Source organism: Cuculus canorus, chromosome 3 (assembly GCF_017976375.1).
Source record: "Cuculus canorus isolate bCucCan1 chromosome 3, bCucCan1.pri, whole genome shotgun sequence".
NCBI classification, from domain to species: domain Eukaryota; kingdom Metazoa; phylum Chordata; class Aves; order Cuculiformes; family Cuculidae; genus Cuculus; species Cuculus canorus.
The window spans coordinates 110,853,438-110,879,498 of record NC_071403.1 but is presented as its reverse complement, the minus strand read 5'-3'; the positions used below and the strand labels follow the sequence as shown (position 1 = coordinate 110,879,498).

Here is a 26,061-nt window from a genome sequence, read left to right as displayed (position 1 = left end):
GAGAAACAATCTCAAAAAACTGGAAGAAGAATGAAGTTTCTGCTGGGAAGGGGAGGTTCACCTCTTGCGGAGTAGCTTCATACACCCACAAGATATCTGCAGAGCTCTTCTGCTTCCCTATGCCTTTGAGTTTACCCAACAGTGTTGGGTAAAGGCCATCCACGAAGTCCTACCTCTAGTACCAAGACACTATGGAGAAGGATATGAATGGGAAGCCACAGCAGGAAGCCCAGCAGGGCTATGCCCCGGGATACCTGAGATGGGACAGAGTTGCGAGGTCTACAGGGCATCCCTTTTTGGAGAGGCAGCAGGGTCAGGAGTCATGCTGGGAAGGGCCATGGAAAGCCACACTTGAAACAAGGAAGCTGGGCCAAACTCAAAGGAGCAAAGTGGAGCCAGAGCAGGTATTTATGCTACCAATGAGACATGAGCACCAACACAGACAGCTTGAACCATCTCCCCACCATGGTAACTACATCCATACTGTGGTCACTGACTTGAAGTTACAGTATGAATTGTAAGTCACAGCTGGGAACACAGCACTACCAAGTGGACATGAACTCATCTGCATGGTGCTGTGCCTCACCTGCAGGATGACCAAGAACATCCCTCTCCTGCCACGGACAGATTCTGGCCTTTTTCCTCATCTGGCCATAGTTTGAGCCTCACCCAGGGACTCAACAGAAAGGGGTTGTCTTGACAGTGTGCAAGCTGTTTGCACAGGACATACTGTTATTCTCCAGCTGTGTCACAGCTGCCTCTCCAGCGAGCAGAGATGCTTGGGCAGGAGACAGCTGCAGCTGCTGCTGGCGGAAGCACTCCTACAGCACGAGCCCTCCACATTCCCAAAGGAAAAAACTCAGAAAAACACGTGGTGAGACATGAGAGATGTAACTCAGTGCTTGGCTGGGTCTTTGTTCTTGTGTTTTGGAACAAAGCAGTGCCCTTCCCTTAAAATGTGGGAAGCAGGGAGAAAAAAGTATTTACTGACAATGCTTAGGGTGCAGTAAAATGCAAGATTTGTTTTGAGGGCACTCCTAAAAAGATGCTTTTATATTTAAATAGTTTCTCAGCAGGTTTTTTGCTAATTATATGAGTCAAAGTCTGACCCTGGGCACAAGCCCAGCTCCACTAGTTATACAAAGGTAAACGCCATCCCTCCTCTAGCTGTGGTTCCCCCACAGCATCGTGGCCCTGTTCTGCTATAGAACAACACTTCAACAAGGGAACCTCCTGCACAGCACTCACCATTCCAGCTCAGCTGGTGAAAGGGATGCTCAGCACACAGCAAGACCTTGAGTAGCAACAGAGATAGAGTAGGCTTAGGAACATTAACTACTAAGCATCACCTTCCAACTCAGCCTCTTTGATCTTTCCTCTCTGTGTCTCACTGGTCTCGCTCTTTCAGTTATATTTCTCCAGACACCTTGTGGTAGCAAAGCTAATTCCCTCCTCTTGCTCCCCCTTTGGATCCCCAAGCAGACAGTGCTGGCTCTGTGCTCTTCTCAAGCCCAGCTTTTTCCATGTGCTGTATTTCACAGTGCATCAGATCAGGACATAGCTCAGACTCACAGGACAAAGCAAAGGTCTGAAGAACTGTCAAAATTAGAAATCAGTTTTGCAGAAGGTTTTGAGTCAGAAATGTAGAAAAACCCAAGAGGAGATGGTATCTGGAAAAGGTTTGGATAGCCAGGTGACAGAGGCTGGCTCTGCTTCGAGCAATGTACACACACAAGTTAATACTAGATAGGCAGATTAATAAATAAACCTGTTCACTGAAGGGTAAAACCAGTCCAGCAGTTTGCAGAGGGAAAGATGAAGGTTTTCCCACTTGCTCCATGGAGAACAAATCTTATGATTTTCTTCTTAGAACATGGCAAAAGCTGCCTAAGCTGGTTTGAAGTCTCAGCAGATTTATAACAGACATTCACTGGGCTTCTAACAAATCCATGGTAAAGATCTCTACCAGGATCTCCAGGCTTATGTCCTGATGGTGCAAGGCAGGAGTGTCCAGGTCCCAGCAACAGTGGGCCAGCATCCGTGCTGTGGTGAGGGACAGCTGGGAAGATGCAGCATCTCTCCGTGCTGCATCCCTAGGAAGTCAGTATCTCATGAGGGGACCTTGGAATGTCTGTACGGCAGAGGAGAAACCACCCTTTTAGTCAGTGAGCAAGAGGGAGAGATTCATTCTGACATGATGTATTTTAACTTTTAATTTAATCCTTTTTGAGATTAATATAGATGACCATAAAACCCCCGTAGCTTTCCAGAGCTCTTATGTCAGGGGCCCATATCTATTGTTATTGAAGAGTGGCTGAAAATAGAGCAAGCATTGGGAAAGAAGACAAACCTAACCACATGTGGTGTGATGTTTATTGTTACAAGATCAGCTCGTTCAATGAACTAACTCTAACAGCCTAGAAAATCTCTGGTGGGAACAAAACCCTGAAAAAACAAAGCTCCCCAGGCTCTGTTTTGGTTATTATAGTGGAGGGAGCCTGTTGTTTTACCCAGCAAGGAAATTCCTTGTATGTTTACTCTCTGGTGCTCCCGTAACGACTACTAGTAGTGCTGCAGCTGCCCATCATCCCTTGCCAGGGTGAATAGCAGCAGCTGCAATAGTGAACAGCCCAGACACAACACCCCCTCCCAAATGCTCATGCTGGGACCTTTATGGAGTGTTGCGCCTGTCAGAGGAATCCATCCATGAGGCAAAGGGCATTTTGGTGTCTGTCTTCCATCTTCCCCACCCACTCCTTGTACTAATGCTACCGAGTGCGAGGTGTGGGCTATGCTGGTCGTTGCACTGGCTAAAGCCATGAAGATCTGTCCTGTGGCCAGGGAATTGATTAAGGGAGATGAAGCCAGAGAGCAAAGACCTGAGGAAGCCGAAGATCTGGCCCTGGATTGCAGAGGAACAAGTGCTTGGCTTCAATAGAGGGAAACTCTTGCACTATGGAGTCTCACTTTGAGGCTGAGATGAGGTGTGGGGGACGCTGTTCTCTTCTACGGTGAGTGTTGGTCTCCTCTTCCAAGTAACAAGCAATAGAGCAAGAGGAAATGGCCTTAAGTCGTGCTAGGGGAGGTTTAGACTAGATATTAGGAAAAAAATTCTTCACTGAAAGTGTTGTCAAGCACTGGAACAGGCTGCCCAGGGCAGTGGTTGATTCACCATCCCTGGAGGTATTTAAAAGACATGTAGATGTGGCACTTAGGGACATGGTGCACGTGGCAGTGTTAAGTTCACAGTCGGACTCGATGATCTTAAAGGTCTTTTCCAACCTAAACAATTCTATTATTCTGTGATTCTGTGGGATGAGGTCTGAGAGACCATCCCACAGCAACCAGGGAGCAGGGACAAGGAAGGGAACTTGGCTGGAGCTGGCTGCAGTTTTTCACATGCCCTGTCTCTTCATAGATGAAAGACTGTCAGGAGAAAAAAAAGTGACAGTCCTGCTGGTAGTCTGGGGATAGGATGAGACATGATGAGACTGAGTTAGTGTGGTTTACCCTCATACTTGGAGAACAGGTAATCTGAAGATAAGATCTGAAAGTAACATTTTGTCCAGTAAATTGCATGTTTTGACTCCACTATGGCCTTTGATCTTGGAAGTCCAGTCAAATACTACAGGAGGACAAATGAGTGATGGTGGCTTCAATGGACAATAGCAATCTTAAAATAATCTCATGTTCCTCAAGCAAATGTGATTGTTTGAGCAAGACTTGAGTGTTAATGAGTATAGATGTATGTGCATGGGCACGCATATATATATATACATATATATGTATCCATAATTATTTTGTTAGAAGAAATGATTGCCAGGTTTGAAGAATGCTGTCTAATGGAGGTAGGCAGCCTTCAACATATGGCATATATCCTTTTCTTTCCCACAGGCCAAGGGCGCCAGAACAGCAGGAGTCAGAAGAGGCCACCTACCATGTAACTCCAGCATCATCCTCCAGAAGAGCTCCTGGGCTCCCACAGGACTCAGAGAATCGGAAGCCATTGGCTCTTTCAATGTTGTGCTTTGGATGTGAAGGCTCCTGCCTCCTTGCCAGCCTGGCAGAGTGCCATCCCAATTTGATCCACATGCCATTCTTGGCACTTGCACTACACACTTCCAACCTTTGCACTTGAAGATCAGCCAAGATATTATGCACTGGCCCTTCTGGGAAACGGTGTTAAAAGCAACCAGTCCATCGTAAAGAGGAATTTGATAGTTTATTTTCACTGATTTTCCCAAGAAGTCATTTGCCAACTTGGGCCTTTAGCTTTTGGAAAATCTCCTTAATTCTTCTTAATTCTCAGCAGACCTAAAGTCTTTGCAACAGGGAAATATTACTGAATGGCCTCAGACTCCTTCAGTGTCACTGCTAAACCACAGCAGCATTTGGAGTGACTGCTGCTCAAACACTTCCTTGGCTCCAGCAGCGAGCTGCTTCAAAGCACAAGGCGTTTGGCTCATTTTTACAGCTGGTTTATAAAGCCAGTGCCTTTTCCAAGCAATTTGGAGGAACTGCCCTGGAATGAACTGTTTCCATGGGGGTAGCCAGGAAACAGTTCCAGGAGACTCCAGTCCTTCAGAGACAGCCCACAAGGACAGAGGAGGAGGAATTTGCTCACTTCTTGTTGCAAATGGGTTTTATCCCTTGTGTCTGTGGAGCATTTCTCCTTGGGTAGGGACGCACCACACATGGTGAACCTCAGCCCGCAGCCCCCCACAAACCCATGCTAGGGAGAGCTCAGAAACACCACCACTTGCAGACCAAGAAAACAGGACAGGAAAAGACAACAGAGCCCCATGTCCCCATGATCCCCGAGGAACTGTCCCACTGCAGGCCACAGGGGCTGATGACGCTGCTGTTCCCACCCAGCCCAAAGCCTCTGCTTTCAGAGACGCTTACGTCCTATCCAAAAAGCAATATGACTACAGGAATTTTCTTTCCCTGGATGAAACGATGTAGGCTGGGTTAATTCCAGGAAACAGCTTGAGTTAAAGCTTGGGACTGACCTCCCTCAGTATGATTAGCAAGGGCCAAGGTCAAAAGTCCTCTCCTCTCCTGTCCCACCCCTCTCCTCCAGCTGGAACAGCCCATCACACTAATATACATGAAATGTACCAGTGCCTGGAGCCACACGGTGCACAGGGAGAGACAAGGCTGCCTTTAACTGCTCAGTAAATGCAACCACATGGCCACTGAGCATGCCTAGATCTTTCTGCCAAGAGGAAGGTCTTCATAAAAGTGTATGTTGCTGGCCAGAATAGAATGATGGCAGTTCCTCACCTTGCATCTTTCAGCTGTTTCACGTTGTATGTTTTGTTTGGGGCTATTTCATTCCACATTCAGCTCCTGCGTCTCCTCCTTGATAACCTTGGCCCATTGCTTCTCCTTCCTCCAAGACCTGCTTCAGATCCAAAGCATCTTCTGTGTCACCTCCCCTGCCCTGGAGCCAGGCCCTGCGAGTGACACCACACCCTCAGACCCCTAGCCAATCTCCTTTTCCCACAGGACATCCTTCATAGAATCATAGAATCATAGAATGGTTTGGCTTGGAAGGGATCTCTAAAAGTCATCTAGTCCAACCTCTCTGTAGTAAGCAGGGACATCTTCAACTCAATCAGTTTGCTCAGAACTATGTCCAACCTGACCTTGAATGTTTCCAGGGATGGGGCACCCACCACCTCCCTGGGCAACCTGTTCTTGTGTTTCACCACTCTCATCAGAAAATAATTCTTCTTTACAGCTGGTCTGAATTTACTCTCTTTTAAAACCATTACCCCTTGTCCTATCTCAACGGGCTCTGCTAAAATGCCTGCCCCTGCCTTTCTGATAAGCTCTATTTTTTATAAGCCCATCCTTCTGGCAATGATCTGACTGCCCATTGCCTCTCCTCCTCTAGACTTTCTGTTACAAACTCTTGGGCTTTATCTTGGTCTTTTAGGAAATCCCAACAGAATGAATGACTGGTAGACACAATCATTGCAAGAGGTGATGAGGAGCAGTTAGGAGTGACACCTCTGCCCTTCATGCTTTCATCAGCCTCTGGTTTGGAAGAAGGGGAGTTGCAGCCCTCTGGGAGTTTCTCTCCCTCCCACTCACTTGCCTGCTGCAGACAGGGCCTAGAAACCAAGCAGATGTTTTACCCCTCTACTCTCCTCCCCAAGGGCAGAAGGACAGTCTTGCCTTTAACAGGTACTTTTTAATTTGAGTGATACCTCCCAGAGTGCCCAACAATTGCACAAATATGTTACTGTTGGAAGCAAAGACAGAAAGAAGACATCAAGGAGAGTTAGGGGATCTGCTCCCCAGATTTGCAGGCTACCAGGCAGGAGACTATGACTCTGGCCATGAGGACAGGATGCACAGGTGCTCAGCTGTCCCCTCCTTCACATGGGAGCTTCCCCAAAGTTCACCCCTTTTATTGGTTAGTCCCAGTGTGGAAAATTTCCCTGGCCAAGGAACACTGCCAGAACTGCCACTCTGTGCCCAAAACTTCCCCCAAATGACATCCTTCAGGCTGTGTTATTCTCCAAAATTCTTCAAGAGCCATCTGAGTGAGGTGCGCTTGAACTTAGGCCAGGATTGCTGTTCCTCCTGCATGGTCCCTGAAGATGAGTGTTCCCTCCTCAATCCCAGAATCATAGAATCACTAGGTTGGAAAAAAACTTTGAGACCATCAAGCCAACCATACCTGTCCACCCCTCAATCATATCCCTAAGCACTTCATCTACCTGTCTTTTAAACACCTCCAGGGACGGTGGCTTGACCACCTCCCTGGGCAGCCTGTGCCAGTGCTTGGTAACCTTTATGGTGAAGAAATTTTTCCTGATGTCATAGAATCAGAATCATAGAATAGTTTGGGTTAGAAGGAAACTTAAAGATCATCCAGTCCCAACCCCCCTGTGATGGGCAGAGACATCCCACTGGATCAGGCTGCCCAAGGCCCATCCAACCTGGCCTTAAACACCTCCAGGGATGGGGCAGCCACAAATTCCCTGGGCAACCTGTGCCAGTGCCTCACCACTCTCACGGTGAAGAAATTCTTCCTTATGTCAAAGCCTAAATCTGCCCTTCTCCAGTTTATACCCTTTATGTCTAAGCTGAACCTTCCCTGGCACAGCTTGAGGCCACGGAAGATGTCTGTAAGGAACGGGAGGCTCAGGAGACCTGAGATAACAGGCTGGGTTTGAAAGATTTTTTGAGATAACAGGCTGGTTTTGAAGGGTTTGGAAGGATTAAGGGAGAAAAAGCAGGAATAGAACTGTCTGCGCATCCCTCCCCTGCATCACCAGTTCCTTCCTCGGGGCTCCGTGGCAGCGCTGGGTGGGATTCCCTCCTCCCAAACCAAAAGGGTTCGGGATACCCGGGCTGCGGGGAGCGGCCGGAGCGGCGCCCGCCCCGGCCGGGAGCGGCTGCCGGGGCTCAGCTGCGGCTCAGCCATGGGCAGCGGCAGCAGCCGGCGCCGGGGAGCGGCGGGGGCCGCGGCGGGGCCGGGGAACCGCGACCCGCTGGGAATGGTGCTGCCCGAGGGCGAGGAGGCGGCGGCGCTGCCCGGACCCGGCTGCGGAGCCCCGGCTGCCGGCAGCATCCTCCCCCCAGCCCGGGACATCGGCGGGTCCCTGCCCCCGCGGGCGGTGAGTGCACACGCACCCCCATCCCTGCGGGGTCCCTCTAGGGCTGGGGAGTGCCTCTAGGGCTGAGGGGTGCCTCTAGGGCTGGGGGGTCCCTCTAGGGCTGCGGGTGCCTCTAGGGCTGGGGGGTCCCTCTAGGGCTGGGGGTCCCTCTAGGACTGCGGGTGCCTCTAGGACTGGGGGTGCCTCTAGGGCTGGGGGGTCCCTCTAGGGCTGCGGGTGCCTCTAGGGCTGAGGGGTCCCTCTAGGGCTGGGGGTGCCTCTAGGGCTGGGGGTGCCCTGCGAGACTCGCAGGTCCTCGCTGCACTGGGTGTTCCTCGCTGGACTGAGGGGTCCCCACTGAACTGGGAGGTCCCCACTGGACTGGGGGCTCCTCGCTAGACTGGGGGCTCCTCGCTAGACTGGGGGATCCTCGCTAGACTCGGGGGTCACTCTTGGACTGGAGGGTCCCTCTAGGACTGCAGGGTCCCTGCTGGACTGTAGGTTCTCCACTGGACTGGGCTTCCTCACTGGACTGGGGGGGGATTTCTCTAGGACTGCGGGGTCCCTGCTGGACTGAGGGGCCACTCTTGGACTAGGAGTTCCCTGTTGGACTGGGGGGTCCTTGCTGGACTGCGAGTTCCCTCTAGGACTTGGGGGTCCCTGCTAGACTGGGGGTTCCCTCTAGGACTGCAGAGTCCCTGTTGGACTGCAAGTTCCCCGCTGGACTGGGCTTCCTTGCTGGACTCGGGGGTCCTCGCTGGACTGAGGGGTCCACACTGGACTGGGGGGGTCCCCGCTGGACTGGGGGGGGGGGGTCCCTCTAGGACTGGGGGGTCCCTGCTGGACGAGGGGGTACTTCTTGGACTGGGGGGTCACCACTGAACTGGGGACTTCTCGCTGGACTAGGGGGCCCCTCTTGGACTAGGGGGTTCCTGCTGGACTGCAGGGTTCCTCTTGGACTTGGTCTCCCTGCTGGACTGGGGCATCCCCACTGGGCTGGGGCGTCCTTCTTGGGCTGGGGGGCCTTTCTTGGACTGGGAAGCACTGCCACAGCCGACGCCAACTCCTGCAGCCGTGCCTTCCTCAAAATACTTACGGCATTCAGCAGCTCTTTTTATCTTTGCCCACAAACCAGGCTAGCGCACATTTGCTGCTGCATTTTCCCTCTCTGGTCCATCTTCCTATAAAGAGCCATCCCTTTCTCTAGTTTTTCTGCACTACTGAAAGGTTTCTTTTCCTGCCTTTTAGAAGTAGCTCAACTTTGTAAAGCATGGCTCATGATTTTCCCTGGGTCAGGATTGTAAACAGAAGTTTTAAAATGTGAACGTTAAGCTGCCATTTAATATTTGCCAATCCACTGCAGCCTGGTTCTTCCTAAAGAAGCATTTCAATCTCATTCTGTTTAACAAATACTGAGTTTGCCTTTGAGGGAGCTGAGATGTAGCTTTTTTTTTTTTTTCCTATCAAAAATCAGCAGCAGCATCTGTATCATCTTCTGACGAGGCCAAAAACCACCACCTCTTACATTTTAGCTGAGCTTTGGAAGTTGTGTGCTGTTAGATAAACACTGCTCCGCACAGATGCACAAAACTCATCAGACTGAAGTAATAAATTTAAAAATAGAAATGAATATTTAGGACCCAGGAGTTTTTGGCTTGCATGCCTCAGTTTTGCTCTTCAGTGAATCGTTTCCATTGCCAAACTGCACGGCCATGGGGTAAGGTAAACTTCAATATGAAATAATTTCGCTGTTAGGAAACTTGGCAGGGTTCAGTATGAGGACCCTTTTTTTAAGGCAAGTTTTAAAGAGAAGCCTCAAAGAAAGTAAGATTTGGAGATGGGAAAAAATAGAGATCTTGTTTTGTTGTAATTTTTCCTTGCTCTTTTAACTCCAACCCTTCTGTGGTATCAACAGGAGCTCAGTCGAGCACCGCTTTCTCCTCTGAGTGACTCATTGACCAGCAGTCCTTCTACCTTCCCCATTTAATTATATTTATGGGAATAGCGGCTGCTGTTGTCCATTCTCCCTCTGCCTCCATGTGTGAATATCTTGGATGAATCTTAAAAATAATAACAACTATATTAGTGGTGAATTTTCCTATGCATGAAGTGGTATTTTAATTCTATTCCAAAGTAATGTATATTCTGAATAACTCTGTATCAGGAAGGCAACAGAGCTGCCCACATCTACAAAAATGCGCAGAGAGACAGTACAGCGTGGCAGAAGATATTAGTGAACTATTGACAAGGGGCAAAGCAGAAAGGACGAAGAATTTAATGTGTGGCCCTGGGAGAGATTTGGGGTGTCACCATGCCTGGCTCACTGCTGCAGACCTTTTCCTCTTGCAGAAATAATGGTGAGGAACCCATAGCATCATCGCAGTTGCCCTGGGTCCATGGTGGGAACTGTCACAGGGTCCTCATAATTCAGCCTGAAGTTGGCATGTGGGGCCTTGGTGACCCAGGGTGGCCAAGCAGGTGCAGCACACAGCTGTGCCACCTGTGTGGTGACAGTGATGCTGAGCATCTTCTATGTTTTCTTGTCCAGCTGCTGCTGCTGCCTCTTGTTTGGGAAGGAAGTTCACATCTCTGGTTGCATCCATAGAAGTTGTCTGAAAGGCACCAAAGGATTGCCAGTGGTTTTCAAAGATATACAATTCCTTGATATTTTCAGGGTAAACCTGAAGGTCTGCTCGGTAGATCTTCCTTTACTTGAAAATGAGGTGGCTATGGTCCTGTTGAAATAGCAGCCATGGGCCTACTCTTCTGGCTCCTCTAGGCCTAAAAAGTCACTAGTCTGAGTGAAGGAGGAAAGAAACTATTTGCAGCAAAAAATTTTGCTTGTTTACTGGATACAATTAAGTCTCTTAGGTCATTGTGCACACTGCAGACCCACCCTTCCCATGAGGCTATGGAGGACGTTTCTGGAAAGGGATTCCAGCTTCATTGCATCCCTAGTTTCATGCTAGAAATTTTAAGGGCCATTTCTCTTGGTCTTGCCAGGTTCCCAGCCAGGCATTTGTAGTTTTTGTCTTGTGGTAGGAAGTTACTTGCTTTGCCCTGTTCTGCTGAGCAGTCTGGGGCGGGGGCAGGCAAAGAAATATCAGAGAAGAAAGGATGAGTTGGTTGAGCAGAGATAATGGGGAAAGACAAAGGAGGAGGAGAAATGGCAACGAGGAGATACTACAGTAGAAAAGTCTGATGAGAAGTAGCCTGTAAAAGAGATGATCCTGGCTGTTTGGAGGAGAGGAGGGGTTTGCCACTGACCAGAAGGGAGCAGTTACCTGTTAGCAGGACTCATTTCTCCACTGTCGTGGTTGGGTTTATCCTGGGCATGATTGCACCAACGTTGTGCTTTCCCATCTGAACCTTAATGCACTTTGTCATCCAGCAGCAAGCTGGCAGTGCCGATGGGCAGTCAGGCCAGGTGGCAGGATCTGGTGGAGAGCGATGTGACTGCATTTAACAGCTTGAGCCACCTCTTCTGCATTCAGATAGTGCTTGGGAGAGAGTAGAGTGAAAGCACAACATGGGCTGGAAACCAAATCCCAATGGGGAACATGAACTCAGCTCGGAGCAGACATCAACATCTCCCTATTAGCATCAAACATCTGCTTTTAGGTTTGCCCTCATTTCTGTTTGGTTGTACAAGCTTTTTTCCTCATTCCTTTGCTGAACACATAAAAAGAACGGGATGGCAGCTCACTGTGGAAACCAGGCGAGAGGCTGTGGCCTCAGGCATTTCCCCGTTGGTTTCCTGAAATGGAAAAATTATGCAGACATGTTAGGATCTTGCTTTCGACAGCTTTTTCCATGGCTCCGTCACTCCTCCTGGCTGGAAATGGGGTGTGTTTACAGTAAGCCTATCACCCCAGCTGCAGCGTGGGAGTAACGCAGGTAGAGGGTGTACTAACTACATTCTAGAGGGACTATCATGTATTTTCAAAACCCCCAAGTCTGCAAAGCTCTGCCTGTTTTGTTTTTTTTTTTCTTTTAGCCAGATTAATGTTCTTTCTGCAGATTGCTGTGGTGCAGCAGCATCTCGTGGCTGACTGGTCCCAGACACAAACATGTAGGGGTCCTGTGGGGACATTTAATGTCATACCTCATTAGTTTCTTACAGGAATTCAGACAAGTTTATTTTTCTACTCTTGTTAAAGTATGTTTCCCTCAACAGAAATTTGATCTTTCTAATTCAGTGCTGTTTGGAATTTATTTTTAACATTTTTCTTCCTGGATGTATTAATAGTCAAAAGTGCTCTTGAGTGAAGATCATAGAATCATAGAATAGTTTGGGTTGGAAGGGAATTTAAAGATCACCTAGTTCCAACCCTCCTGCCATGGGCAGGGACATCCCACTAGATCAGGCTGCTCAAGGCCACATCCAACCTGGCCTTGAACACCTCCAGGGATGGGGCAGCCACAACTTCCCCTGGCAACCTGTTCCAGGGCCTCACCACTCTCATGGTGAAGAAATTCCTCCTTATATCAAGCCTAAATCTGCCCCTCTCCAGTTTATAGCCGTTGACCCTTGTCCTATTACTACAAGCCTTTGTAAAAAGTCCCTCCACAGCTTTCTTGTAGCCCCTTCAGGTACTGGATGTTCTCCTAGAGTCGCGTGGGGAGCTGTGCTCCACTAGCCAGGGTGACTTCAGAAAAGGTCTTTTCCAGCTGAACAACAGGAACTCCTTGAACTCCAAACAGCTAAGGGAAACAGCTAAGTGAATAGCCCAAAGTAAGGTTATTTCAACATTCTTCAGTTAATTTCCAGATGTGGATCTGGCAGTTGCTGAGCAAAGGGTCTCCCTTTTTTTTGCTTTATCTTCCTTGTCTTTTTAAAAGCACCTGAAACATCACCAAGGCCAGTAAGCAGGAAGCTATGCTGTCCCCTCAGCCAGTGTCATTCTCCCACCACAGCTGTGTTGCAGCTGGACTCAGAAAACTGCCAACGGGGTATTTTTTTCCCCAACAGTACTCAGCAGAGCATGGATCACTTTTGCCCTGAAACCAATCCTGATTTACAAGCTTAGCACCAGGGCATGCGCAGAATAGCTGGGAGCTGGTGTTTTAGTTGGCAGGAGAGGAGAAGCGTGGGAACTCCCCGTATCCCTGCCCACTTCCCATCCACTGCCTGTTCCTAATTCCTTCGTTGGCCAGAGGATGTTGCTGCAGACCAGAGCCAGGCTAGGCTTGCGTTTCCTGGGATGCAGCTGGGGTTATGTGTCCTGTTTGGTACTTGCTGACATGTTAGGTAAGCTAGATTTTTTTGCCAGCTGTAATTCTGGCTGCAGATTCATGAGAGGTTGGTTTTGGCAGTGATGACTGTGTTAGCCACCCACAACATTTGCTGGTGTCGCTGGAGGATGCTGCCCTTCTGCTGTACCAGCTCAGCCATCTGCAGCTGTGCTGCCATGCGCTCTGGCTGAATTCACCTCCATCCCTTCCAAGGCTGAGGATTTTCATTTTAGCTTCAACTAGTCCCTTGGGCCAGTTTGTGGGGTGGTTGTGAGGAGGGATTGGGAGCAGCACAGGGAAGGAGGCTCTGGCTTACATCCTGAAGGAAAGGCATGCTGTGAAACCACAGCCCAGCAGAGCAGAACTGGCAGGAGACTGCACTGCTCCGATGTAAATGTTTGAGGTGGCTCAGTGACTCCCTAGGCTCCCTTGTCCATGATGGGACCACTCAGGGTCTGCATCTCTACCGTACCCCATCTCAGGGCTGTATCTGTACTGGTAAACTACACCGTAGCAGCTGCCTGGCATTGGAGCGTGATGGTCTGCCCCGCTGAGCTTCTGGGATGGTCTTTGGTGTGGTTTTGGCCTGGGCCAACTTGCAGTCTCCCAAATAATGCTTGGGCACAGTTCAAAGGCCAGCACAGGGACCACCTCCAAGAGGCAGCTTGAACTTGGCCAGCCGGTTTCGGAGACAATGAGACTGAGACTACAGTTGAGACTACAGTTGACCAGTTTCAACACAGCTTGAAGGCAGGTCAGAACTCTCCTAAGGTGCACAATTTGAGATCGCCCTGCAGGTCCCCGAGAAGGGTGTTCTCACTCAACTCACCCACAGCTTCTAGAGCTGACAGAGAGAGAAGGAAGAAGCAGGGGGTTAAGGGCTGGCAGGACAGTGAGGAACACCAGCCACAGTTTCCACTGGACCGGGCGATTGGGAAGCTGCACTCCAGGAGTGCTGGTTCATGCATATGTTAGAGGGAAATAATTCCCACATCCATCTTTTCACTCTACCTCGCTCCCAGGAGCCGCTGCTCTAACATAAAGGATGGCTGAACTGTGTGTGCGATGCCTGTCGAACCACTCCACCTCATATCTTATTACATTAAATTAAACCCGAGTACATGCTGGGTGGGATTAAAATCCAAGCCTTTAAATCTGGAGGAGGTGGCAGTGTGGGGCTTTGTAGCACACCAGACTCCAGCATGAGATGCCTACACTGGCAACAGAGTGGAGAACAAGAAGGCACACTGCAGTCTGGATGAGTAATAAAAAGATGACTGCAAGCTGCAGAAAGAAGAGCCGACTTCATTTATCTCTTAACAGGGCACAGACCAACCAGGCCAGCAGTTACCCTTTAGCTGCAAGATAGGAAACCATAGTGTTAAAGTGTCATGATGTACGCATCATCTTAACCCACATAAAGGGCTGGTACTAATTATCTGCTGAACTTGCAACATATACATTACAGCAATCCCGGGCGGGCTGGGTGAGGCCAGATTTTATGGTGCTGGAAAGCCAGAGGCTGGACATGCCTTTTGTTTTGACGCGCTACTATTTTTTCCTTGTGCACCAGATTAACCGTCAGTAGAGATGTACCTGAGCCAATGCTGCACTCTCTTGAGAAATAACTGTTGTTGCTGACAGATCCCTTAGAGAAGGTGGGAGCTGATTTTGCACAGAGAAGCAGATTTTGCTAACCAGAGCTGCTCCGCTGTGATGACTAATTAATTCTGTCTTCCACCCACACAACACGTACAGCTCGTAATGTGGAGGAGTCAGACAGAAGGGAAGAAAAAGACAACCTACTGTACAATTCAAACCCCTCCCTAAAATGATCCAAACCCATCCTTTGCCTAGAATTGTTGGAAGCTGGATTCTGGCTGTGGGAAGAGCAGCATCAAAGTACTCCTGGAGAACTGTATTCCCCTTGGGACTGAGGATGAATAATGTTCTTTACCTGGTGGAAAGAAACTGGGGTGACAGCAGCAGCCCAGTATGTTATGGTGATGCTAAGGATGAAGGCCATGCTGCACTGCAGAATCAGTCCTCAGAGGTCAGCATGGTGTCCTTGCACTGCAGCTTGCTCCTGTCATTTGTGGGAGACTGCCAAGAAATGAACTTTCTTCCCTCACTGTCAACACAAAGCTTCGTCTCTGCTTGGCCCCAGAACAGTTCAGGCTCTTTCAGAGGAAATAATAGTTGCCAGAGAGTGAGAACTCTTCCAGAAGGAGGTGAACTGCCTTTGGAAATGTATCAAAGGTGTTACAGCCTTTCATAGAGATTCAGTTTGTAATTTTAACCAAGCAGCTAGGGCATGAAAGACAGTGTCTCATACAGCTGTGTTTAAACCTCCATTACAGTCCATCCACACGTGAAGCAGTTCAGGAATAATCATAATGAAAACACCTCCTTTCAAATTAGAATCAGGTGCCATGCAATGCCCAGGTGGGCATCATTTCTATCCAGGAACAGCACATACAAGGCTGACTGATGCCAGCTGGTTTAAATCAGTACAAAACTGTGCATAAAGCCATCATTCTTGTAGTAGTAGTGCCTATAGAGGGATGTCTGTCCTCTGTAGGTCTAACATTTACAGCACCAGTCCTGTGCACTGCTGGACCTTGAGGAAGCACAGATTTGACCTTTTTTAATGGCAGATACATGAGCTTTCTGAGGAATTGCTTGATCCCATCCATTCCTGTAGAAACACTGCACAGCAGGTGTTGGAGATGGCTCTGAACTGCAAGCTTTTCCAAAGCATTCCCTGGTTCCTTTGCTTCCCTTTTTTTCTTGTGCAGAAAAATCTTTTCCATGCTGATGGAACAACTTTTCATTTCTGTTTTCTGGAGGCCAAGTCCTCGCTTTGGCTCTGTGTGCTACCCATTTAACATCTGTTAGTGTCATCATGTGATTCAGAGTAACTTGTATGAAGGAAGCCCACCAGCTTTAGGGCTGCAGCTCAGAAAAAATAATAGCAAGCCAGATTGAGTGTACTTTAGTGCAAAGCCACAGCCCTTATCTCTGTCCAACTCCCTTTCCCTGTGAGAGTACAATGAAGAAGTAGAAAAAGATGGAAGTTACATTTTTCTCAGTAGCATTTGGCTGCAGTGGGTTAATTTTATTACTGGTCCAACTAGGGGTTCAGACAGACTCAGGGTCCCATCACCTCCCCATTTTAAACCCTGTTAGTTTCATGTTTGGTTGCCCCTCTGATGTCCCATTAGATACCTTCGGACTTCTGGCATAGAGAAGGTGGATCTTCTATTCCAAATGGATCATTTCAGGGAGGTGGTTTGTCAGGTGAGAAGAATTTGGTCTGTGTTGCCATAAACCCCTTCCTTATCAGGTACTTTGATACCTGTCAATTGGCAGGGCAGTGCATATTCAGGGGAAAACTGGGAAGTTTAACAATTTAACATTTGGTGATTTTGGTTCTGTAGCCTGCAACCACCGAGGCTTCTTGAAGACTAAAAAGAGCTAGCAAAATGGTGGTTAGTAAAGAGGGCTGACTTGTACCTTATTATCTCTATAGAGGTTGTTTGGGGAGTTAAAGCAGGGCAGACATGGCCCACTAGCGACAGAGAGAGTTTTCATAGAAATAAAAAATGGTTTGTGTTGGAAAGGAACTTTAAAGATGACCCAGTCTAACCCTCTGCCTTGGACAGTAACATCTTCCACTGGATCAGATTGCTCAGAGCCCCCTTCTACATGACCTTGAACACTTCCAGGGATGGTGCTTCTACCACCTCTCTGGGCAACATGTTCCTCTACACTCTCATCGTAAAAAACTTCTTTCTTGTGTCCTTTCTTCCAGTTTAAAACTGTTGTCCCTGGTCCTGTCACTACAGGCCTTGGTAAAAAGTCTTTCTGCATCTTTTGTATAAGCCCCCTTTTATATACTGAAGGGCTGGAGTAAGGTCTCCCTGGCACCTTCTCTTCTCTAGGCTGCACAACCTCAACTCTCTCATCCTGTTCTCGTAGGAGAGGTGTTCCATCCCTCTGATCATTTCCATTGACCTGCTCCAACAGGTCTGTGTCTTTGTTGTGTTGGGGGCCCCAGACCTGGATGCAGGACTCCAGGTCCAGAGTCACTTTCCTTGGCTTTAAACTATTGTAAATGAAACATGACTTTTGTTCTTCCACAGGCTTTGTCACCCAGAAGCCCACCAGGCCCAGAGAACAACACCGCTGACCATCAGTGAGTACCCTATGCCTTTGTTGTAGCTTCAGGGAGGAAAAACAGTGGAACAGTGGAAGGAAGGGAGCATAATGGAGAAAGCTTCTCCTGCTGTGCGAAAGAGAGGTGGGAATGGTGTCAAATAATTTACAGTTATAAATATTCTGTCCTTTACCTGTTAGCCATTAAAATCCAAAAGTTGTGCTGCCTGAAAAGATCCAGGCTCCAGCTCAAGTACAGTGTATAGATTCATTCCTGGTCCTGAGCAATGTAGAGTTTAGGATGTCTTCATGTCACGCAGGCACCTTGAAAGAGCTTGTGAAAAGCTGGGAAGGATTGTTCCAACAAGTAGCTCCGGCTCTGGTTCACACATAGGTCATCTGCAGGCTCTGCAGCTTGTAGAAAAGGAGGGTAAGATCTCTCTGCTCCCCATGAATCATAAGGGAAAACCCATGAGACACTCCCGTGCTACACCAGCCAGAGACAAAAGCATCCCTCAGGGACAGGGGAGTAGTGAGGACCTACTGTTCTGGGTGTCAAACAAAGGAAAGCTGAAATCTTCCTTCCACAAGCAAAAGCTACTGAGCAGACTGTGCCTCTGACTCTGTCTGCACCAACAGCAGTGGGAACAGTTTGGTGCATATGTTAAAGAAACCCAGATGAAATGAAAAGGCTTGAAAAATATTTTTAAAATATCATCTCCTTACACTAAAAGTGACTGCTTTGAGCATCAGGCTCTCTAACTGTCACCCAGCCCCTCTGCTCCTGCAGCGCTCAAGAGCAGACTAATCTCCAGATCCTGGCTGTTGGGCTGTGTGACCTACTAATGCTGAGCAGCGCTGGTGGATGTGACATGAGAGCCCAGGCGTCATCCTCCTCTTCCCCTCCCTCCCAGCTGGCAGGGAGCTCGTCTGGCAAGGCTGCTGGTTACGGCAGTGCTCAGAAAAACATGCCTGTCCCCAGCTTTCCCAACCTCAAGGCTTGTACAGGCACTGTAATCTCTCTTGGGCTCTTCAGCATCCTTAGTGGGCTTTGGGCTATGATGACAGCTGAGCAGTCTCCTCTGGGGTTGCGCTTCCAGCCTTGCCACAATCTCCCACCAAGCTCCGCAGCCCCAGTTCTCACTGGCCTCGTTTATCCCCTGCTAGGGCTTTCCTTCTCCCGCCCTCATAGAAACACAGAGGGAAGAGTTCAGACAGCAAAAACTGGTTACTGATCTGGGATGACAGAGCAAGAGATTTTTTTTCGTTTAGATGACTGCTGCAGAGCCCCATACTGCGGCTCACACGTGTAGTGCCTGTACTGCCTCTGATAAGCAGGACTGCAATTTCTGCTAGCAAAAAATGCAAATATTTTCTTTTAAATTGTCCAGCACCCAGCAAAACTGCATTTTGAAGAAATCAAATCACATGAAGTCCCAGAAACAGTGATTAATGTGCACAGGTGTCTCATCCTTCATGTTTCTGCAGCTAGAATTATACACATTAAAAGCAGCAAAAGTCAACCTTGTCTTGATAAAGCCACTGACTGAAGAAATTCCCATAAAACCAATTAAAGAAAAAATAAATGTCAAGCAAGGTGAAAAAAACCCTAGGTATGCAGAGTTTATATTGTCTGCCAAGAGAGGAGTCACACAAGATAGAGGCTGTAGGTGTGCACTGTCTGTACTGCAAACATCCCTATGTGACACCACATAAGCATCTAAACCAGGCCCTAATAAATGTCTTTTATGCACATGGGGACACAGCTGGGTGTACTCCTGATTGTGCTGTTTTACCTCCCTTTTCCCCCCGCAATTCTTTTGGGAATCGTTCTCTAGCATTTGGTAATGCACAGGTGGGATGACAGAGCCCAGGAATTCTGTAATGATTTTATAACTGCTGCCAAGGTTCACGTTATTGGCAGAGTTACTGGGGTGTTGTTTTGACCCATTTTTCAGCTGCAAGGTCTTGCAAAAAGCATTGTAATGATTAACCCTCAAGTTCCTCATCCTCAGCAAAATGATAAAAAACACTAGCCTGGATTCACCTCAGCCCAGTTTGCGATTGCTTAAATGAGGTTTCTGCCTTGGAGCTTGCTACCCTAACCCTAGCCACTCACCGGGGGCGTTGTCATCAGAGCCCACAGGCAGCTCTTCCCTACACCAGGCAGATGCCTAATACCAAGGCTCATAGAATTATAGAATCATAGAATTGTAGAATGGTTTGAGCTGGAAGGGACCTTAAGAATCATCCAGTTCCAACCCTCTGCCCTGGGCGGGGACACCTCCTACTGGATCAGGCTGCCCGAGGCACCATCCAACCTGGCCTTGAACACTTCCAGGGATGTGGCAGCCATAACCTCCCTGGGTAACCCGGTCCAGTGCCTCACCACTCTCATTGTGAAGAATTTCCTCCTTGTATCTAGTCCTTATGCAGCACTGCCAGCTGTCCCCACTGCTGGGGAGGTTGGCACACCATGCCTAGCATCTTGCTCAAAGGTGGTTTTTGCTAACTTTCTAATTTTGCCCTTTGCATTTCTTTCTCCTCATTATGTAGTTCATTGTCCTTCCCTTATGAAAAAAAAATCCTCCTTCCCTTAATAATCTTTAAATACAGAGAGGTCTTTCGCTGAAATGGAGCACATTTCTTGCTTTCCTCTTTCCTACGTTGCTTCAGTCTAGTCCCTTAAATCAGTTTTATTGCTGCTTTCTAGACTCCCTCCAAGCTTTTAATAACTTTTTAGTAATTAAATACCCAGAAGTCTGCATGGTAATCTTGATGGAGTTGCGTTGGCCTTTCTTTCTCTGCTCTCCTGCCATGCTACAAATTCCTCTCTCGTGATTTTCAGCTAGCTGTTCCCTCTCATCATTGTGCCTTTCCATCTTTCTCTCTTCCCCTAGAGCATCTGGGACTTGAAAAATTTTCACCTCCATGAATTGGAAAGTCCGACAGCCCTGAGCTGGATTCAACATGATTGTAAACGCTGATCTGCAGCCCTGGCTGTGCATTGATGAGAGCAGCAAGGGGCCTCCTCTCCTGCCAGAGCAGCTGGGGAAGCGCAAAGGGAGGCTTGTGGTCCACCGGCTCCTGTCCTGCCCATATGCTGCATCGGGATTTCCCTGCCATAGCTGCTCACTTAATTCCAGGGCCAGTAGAAACAGCTGGTGGTGGAGCTGCACCAATGTGCCTTTGAGATCAAGGTTCAGGTTGGGAGGGCCTCAGGAGGTCTCTAGTATAGTCTCCTACTCCAGGACGTATCAGGCCAGACTTCTCAGGGCTTTGTCCCATCAGATCTTGAAAGCCTCCAAGGATGGAGCCTGTGCAATCACAGGCTGTTCCTCTGCTTGCTGTCCTCTAAGTGCAGAAGTTTCTCCTTTTATCCAGATTGAACCTCTTTGTTTTAAAATTTATTTCATTTTTTTTCCATATGAAATGGTACAGAACTTGGTCACAACAATAGAGAGAGAGAAGATGAGCAGCAACTCAGTTTTACTTTGCTCCTGGAATAAGCACAGCCTTCTCTATTCCTCTTGATTCCGGGATACACATGTCAGGGGGGTTGCTTTTGTTTTTATAAAAGCCCATCTATGTTTCAGTGAGTTTGAATTTTACCTGGAGATATTCTCCGGTGGTTGTAGGTCACCATGCACCCCAAGCATCAAGAATAACTAACAGTGGGGAATTATGTAACAGCTAAGAGAAACAATGACCCTTCTGTGTATCTGCAAGCAAGCAACCAAGAGCTCTGCATCCAAATCATCACGTCATATAAAATTAGTTTAAGGGTTGTCACAGTGCAGAGTTTTAATCAATAAATTGTGTGTTGAAGTCAGATTTTTATACGTCCATTTCACGGTTATTACAAGGAATTTGCTTTGTAGCTACTGGTGGATGATTCAAGCTCTTGGGCTTGTAATTTTCTTCCTAGCTGTCATTCACTGTGATGAAAACCAGACTGATCACAGTCCATCAGAAGAAGGAAGATGAATAAAAGGATTAAACAGAAGACTCGATTTGCTAAATCTATCTTGCTGGCATCTTGCTGTTGGTAGAACTTGCCATCAAGGGCACTGAGTAGAGTAAATAAGTGTAGGAAACAAACATGACCCAGCTGCCACACCAGCTGGCCATCAGGTGGCTCCAGGAAAAACATCAAACTATTTCTGAGACGCAGAGGGCACGGTGTCAACACAGCTAGGTCAGACTGGGCAGAAGCCTTTCTGGCCTGGACAGATAAAAACAGAGAAGTTACATCAGTACTGTTTGCTCCCCAATGAAAGTGACAGGACACTGGCTGCTACCTGTTTGAGTAACATTGCAGATGCTCCCTCTCCCATGGAAGGCAGTTCTTGGCTGTCAAAGACATCTGATGGTTTGTGAAAGCACCTCCTCTATATGACAAAGTTTCCTTAGAAAAGAATTTCAGGGCTCTTTTCTTTGATTCTAATTCTACATTTACTTACCTGCTTTGGGGCAGCTCCTTTGATTTAATCTAATAAACATAAAATCCTAGCTGCAAGACCAAAGATGAGAGAGATCTTGGTATGGTTGGACTCAGTACGGCTGGACGTCTCAGTGTGATTAGACTATGTGATCTCAGAGGTCTTTTTCAACCAAACAACTCTATGATTCTATGATCCTTAGAGAAATAGTAAGTCAATACAGGCTACATAGCAAGTCTGTGACAGAGTTATAGTCATGATATTGGTTATGAAAATCCCCTCTTTGGCAACCAACCAACTGCCATACAAACCCATTTCTTTCTTGTGTATTTGTTCTCCAGCTGTGGATGGGCACAAAGTGAGCCCACCAATCTCAGTTGACATGGCATGACAGAGCACTTTACAGCTTAGATTTACCAGCTTAGGTCTCCACTTAGCCCTGCACCTCACCGTTACCTCTATTTCATGGAAGCACATGCCCCAGCTTCCAGTGAAGACTAGCCTGATGGCCCAGGTTCCTCACGTCCCAGTTCTCTACAACGTCAGATTTCCCTTGTACCCAACATAAGCCATTTCTGATAATACCAATAAAACCAATGCCAGTTGCCTTTGAATTGTACATCGGTTCCCACTCATGGGAGAGTTGTACTGGTGGGAAAATAATAAAATAAGAAAATCTTAAGAGCCAAGTCCATATTTTGGATGCAACTCAAATCCCTTACAGATAAAAACAACAAATCCCTTTCTGCATAAAACCTTAAAACTAGTAACTAGAGTAAAGGTTCAACATTGCTTTAACTGAGCCTTGAATCTACAGTCACCGAAAGGTTGTGGGCATTTGATCTGGCACACTGTAAGGACTGTACTGTAATGAAGTCACAGATTAAAATAGATGCCAAGTGATAGCAAATGTCAGCAAGCGATGTGCCTGTGGGGTATGGGAACTAGATGTGACAGAATATCTGTGTCTCACCGAGACACATGCAGTTTGATATTTCCATTCACAAAAAAAAAAAAAAAAAAGAAGTAAGGGTCATGTTGTGTCTTCAGAGCTTGATTCTCTCTCATGACAGCAATAACTTGTTCCCTTCCCTGGCAGGTGCCCACAAAGGAACAGCAAGAAGCCAGCAGGGATGTCCACAATATCATATGATTACTCGGAGGAGGAGCTCATGGCAAGCATCGAGCGGGAATACTGCCGCTGAACCCAACCCCCACACCACGAGAACTTTAAGCACATTCCTGGAGGCCCAGATGGAGCAAAACTGCTGCTGACAAAATAACTGCTCACACAGCATGGGAGAGGTGGGTTGCAGAGGGAGGTGAAGTGTGAGAGGCAACACTGTGGGAGGCACAGAGGAGAAAGCCCTCCTGACCAGCACTGAGTGAATGTCAAGATCCTCACCAACAGATCAGCACAAAAGAGACCAATTCATCTTGCATATCAATATTTTAAAGCTCATTTCTAAATGGTATTTACAAATGAACATGTACTAGAATTGTAGTGTCATACTAGAAGCATTGTGTTAAAGAATATTATTCATTTTAGCCTGAAATATAATCAACTCAACATTTAAAGTTAGCTGCCATATATGCATATATATGCATATATATATGATTAATGCCATATGGCATTAGGCAATAAAAATAAAGATGAACTATACATGAAGACACTTGAAACTGCAAAGCAGCATGGCACAGCAGAACTCACTTGATCAGTATTAGTAGCTGAATTAGTGAAGCCTCAGGCCACAAGCTCTGAACTTTCACCTGGATACATTGAACTGACATTGAACTTTTACTGAATTAGACAGGTGAAGGTCTCAGAGCTGGTTCAAGCCAAAAGGGAGCTACAACCAGCAGCAAACCTTGAAGAAGAGACCATCTGCCCGGAGACAAGGAAAGAACCCAGTGAAGAACAGTGTGGTCCTGGCCACTAAAACACCATTGGACCTTCACAGGGACAGCATCTGAAGAGCACATGAAGGTTGGGAACTTAGATTGTAAGAGTATAATTGCCCAGGGATTTCTTTGTTCCTCTCTGAAGACACCCAGCTTGAGCTGTAAACTGATGCTGTACCACCAATAAATTAGCCAGAAGTGTTTTGTGTCAAAGACTCTGCCTTGGGAAACCTAGGATGGAGGAAACAAAACTCTTTAACTGTTGAGACATGGTGCTATGAAGGAAGATCTTAGTTTTGTTTCAGTAGGGGCAAAAAATGCTGTAAAACAATTTGATTCAGATCTCGCTTAAAGGGGTGTTGCGTGAAATTCATACTCCTGCCACTTAAAACAGGCCAAATTCACTCCCTGCGCTGTGCAAGCCTCTGGACCAGGTCTGAATTCGGCACTGTCTCTTTATGGTCCTCTCACCAGCATGGGATGTAAGACAAAAAAGGGAATGAGCCTACCATCCGGTGTGCACGCAGAGTCATCCCAGAGCTGAAAACCCACCAAGGTTTAGCAAAGGAGGCTCCTGGGAGCCACCAGGAAACATAGGGTTTGTACAATCCCTTCAGGCAAGATTCCAGCATTGGTGTGGTACCTGGAGCTCCTTGGCATGGATCCTTCATGGATCCTGGTGCTGACTCACTGTGGCCAGCAATCACCCATCTCAAGAGAGACTTGTATGCTATTGCAGAGCAGCAGTTTGCAATCAGTTTTCAGAATTATGAGTCCTGGCCTTCCTGTTTATTTCTTGTAAGAAACCTAGAAGAAAAATCACTACACGTGACAGTGGGCTCAGTCGGAAGCAAAACAGAAAGTCAGCTCGCTGAAGAAAATTGTATATTTTCACTGCTCCCTGACAGAGAAGCGTGTTATTTTAGTATTTCTGTCTTTATTTTGCCTGCATCTTAGAGTATTATGAATAGCTGCTTATTATCAGAAGTAGAAGAATACCTAACTTCTGTCTTCAGCTGAAGCATAAAAGACATGAGACAAATCACATACACTGTGTAAATGCAAGAAGACACAGCAGGACACATCTTAAGATGCTGCATTATAACTCCTTTGTAATTCCTGGTATCTGTGAAACAGAAATAAAAGCATCTGTACTATATGTAACCCTCAGTAAAGGCATTGAATGCTGTTCTGAAAAAGGCTCTCCAGCTTACATGGTGAATTTTCTTATGGTACCTGTAGCAAAATGCATCCTTGGAGGAAGACAGGAGGGGTGCCATGAGGCAGACACTAGGTTATACCCCTGGCATGTGTACTCAAGCGTCCAGAGCAGTGGTAGTTCTCCCACCCCTGGAAGTGTTCAAGGCTGGGTTGAATGGGGCTTTGGGCAACCTGATCCAGTGGAAGGTGTTCCAGCCATAGCAAGGGTGTTGGAACTACATGATCTTTAATATCCCTTCCAACTCAAACCATTCTGTCATACCTTTGTGGCTCAGATGTAGCCAAAGTAAAGAGCAGATGTCCTTGAATAGCTTCGGGGAAGTTGGGTGGGCTCCCTGGAGCAAGGGTTCTCTAACCCTCACGAAAAAAAACAGTTTTGAATGATAGCATTTGATTTTTTTTTGGCAGTCATTTTTAGACCTACTAATGCTGCTGAGCTGCATCAGGAACACAATTTCTTCTCTGCAGCATGTCAAGTGTCAGTGTCCAGATCTCCCAGAGCTTGTACTAGTTTTCAGGAGTTCTCAAAGACCTACTGAGAAGAGCAGAATGTGCCTGTGGAGAGTAGGAAAAACAGAGGACACCCACTAACTCCAGCGTTATAGGAGACTGGGGTTCTCCATACCCCATTTGCTTTAGATTTCCCTTCAACCCAAGTTTTATTCTTTTGGCTAGAACTTTCTTTGTGCCAAGGTTCTCAGAGTCTCTGGCACATGGAGGGGCATGCTTCAAGGAGCTGGGTTGAAGCTTCTCCATTGAGCGATGCTATCCTTTTAGGTGATCTCCAGAGTTATGGCAAAGCAGAAGGAAAGCTTTGCTGTCAGACCGTGCTGCAACAGCAGCAGGCAGAGCACCGTGGCAGCTAAACTGAAACTAAATTGAACATATTTTTGTTAGGTTGCAACAAATCTCTCTTGACTGAATGCAGCAACCCACTAAGCTTCTTTACAAAACTAGATTCTCAAATAGTCAAAGGACAAGCATGTTTCCACACCCTGGAATTAAGGAGAAGTGGATTTCACAGGTAACATTTTCAGCATCATTGAGAGAAAAGGAGGAGTCATAGGATCATGGGAAGGTCCAGAAGGGAGTGATGCAGCTGGGACATTGTACCAAGGAAAAGGCAGCAGAAAAAGTTTCTGGGGTGAAAAGAGGAGCTTCAAACTGGGCCATGGTCTCGCAGGCTCTCTCTGTGCTGTGAAATTATGTCTTCTCAACACTGGGCTCCGAATGTAGAGCCAACTGGGACAGAACCACTCACAACCATCCAGCTTATATCATGCAGAATGCGGGTGGTGGTGGAACCCAGTCAGCTCCCTAATCTGTCCAGGAATTGTCAGGGACTGTGCTCTTCCATCTGCATCAAAACTGTGCCAAATAGTGCACCAAAAGCGGGAGGGTGGCAGTGATGTTGGTACCTAGGGAGGCACAACTGCACAGTTTGACTACCGGGGCTCAGTGTAACCCTACTTTGATCCATCCTTTGT

The 26,061-nt window shown here is 47.4% G+C and overlaps 1 protein-coding gene across 1 annotated transcript; it reads left to right on the top strand.

Annotated features, from left to right (window-relative positions):
- The first annotated feature begins 7,300 nt into the window (after positions 1 to 7,300).
- Positions 7,301 to 24,545, top strand: CYS1 (cystin 1). The gene is made up of 3 exons (XM_054063935.1): positions 7,301 to 7,637; positions 16,997 to 17,049; positions 22,551 to 24,545. The coding sequence occupies exons 1-3, from the start codon at positions 7,443 to 7,445 to the stop codon at positions 22,654 to 22,656; spliced, it is 354 nt and encodes a 117-aa protein (XP_053919910.1). The 5' UTR covers positions 7,301 to 7,442; the 3' UTR covers positions 22,657 to 24,545.
- Positions 24,546 to 26,061: the final 1,516 nt, after the last annotated feature.

Excerpts from the sequence above, each read along its gene's own strand:
- CYS1 (XM_054063935.1), top strand. The coding sequence starts at position 7,443 with ATGGGCAGCGGCAGCAGCCGGCGCCGGGGAGCGGCGGGGGCCGCGGCG. Across the intron at positions 7,638-16,996 it reads GGTCCCTGCCCCCGCGGGCG|GCTTTGTCACCCAGAAGCCC; the intron begins GTGAGTGCACAC and ends GTTCTTCCACAG. Across the intron at positions 17,050-22,550 it reads AACAACACCGCTGACCATCA|GTGCCCACAAAGGAACAGCA; the intron begins GTGAGTACCCTA and ends CTTCCCTGGCAG.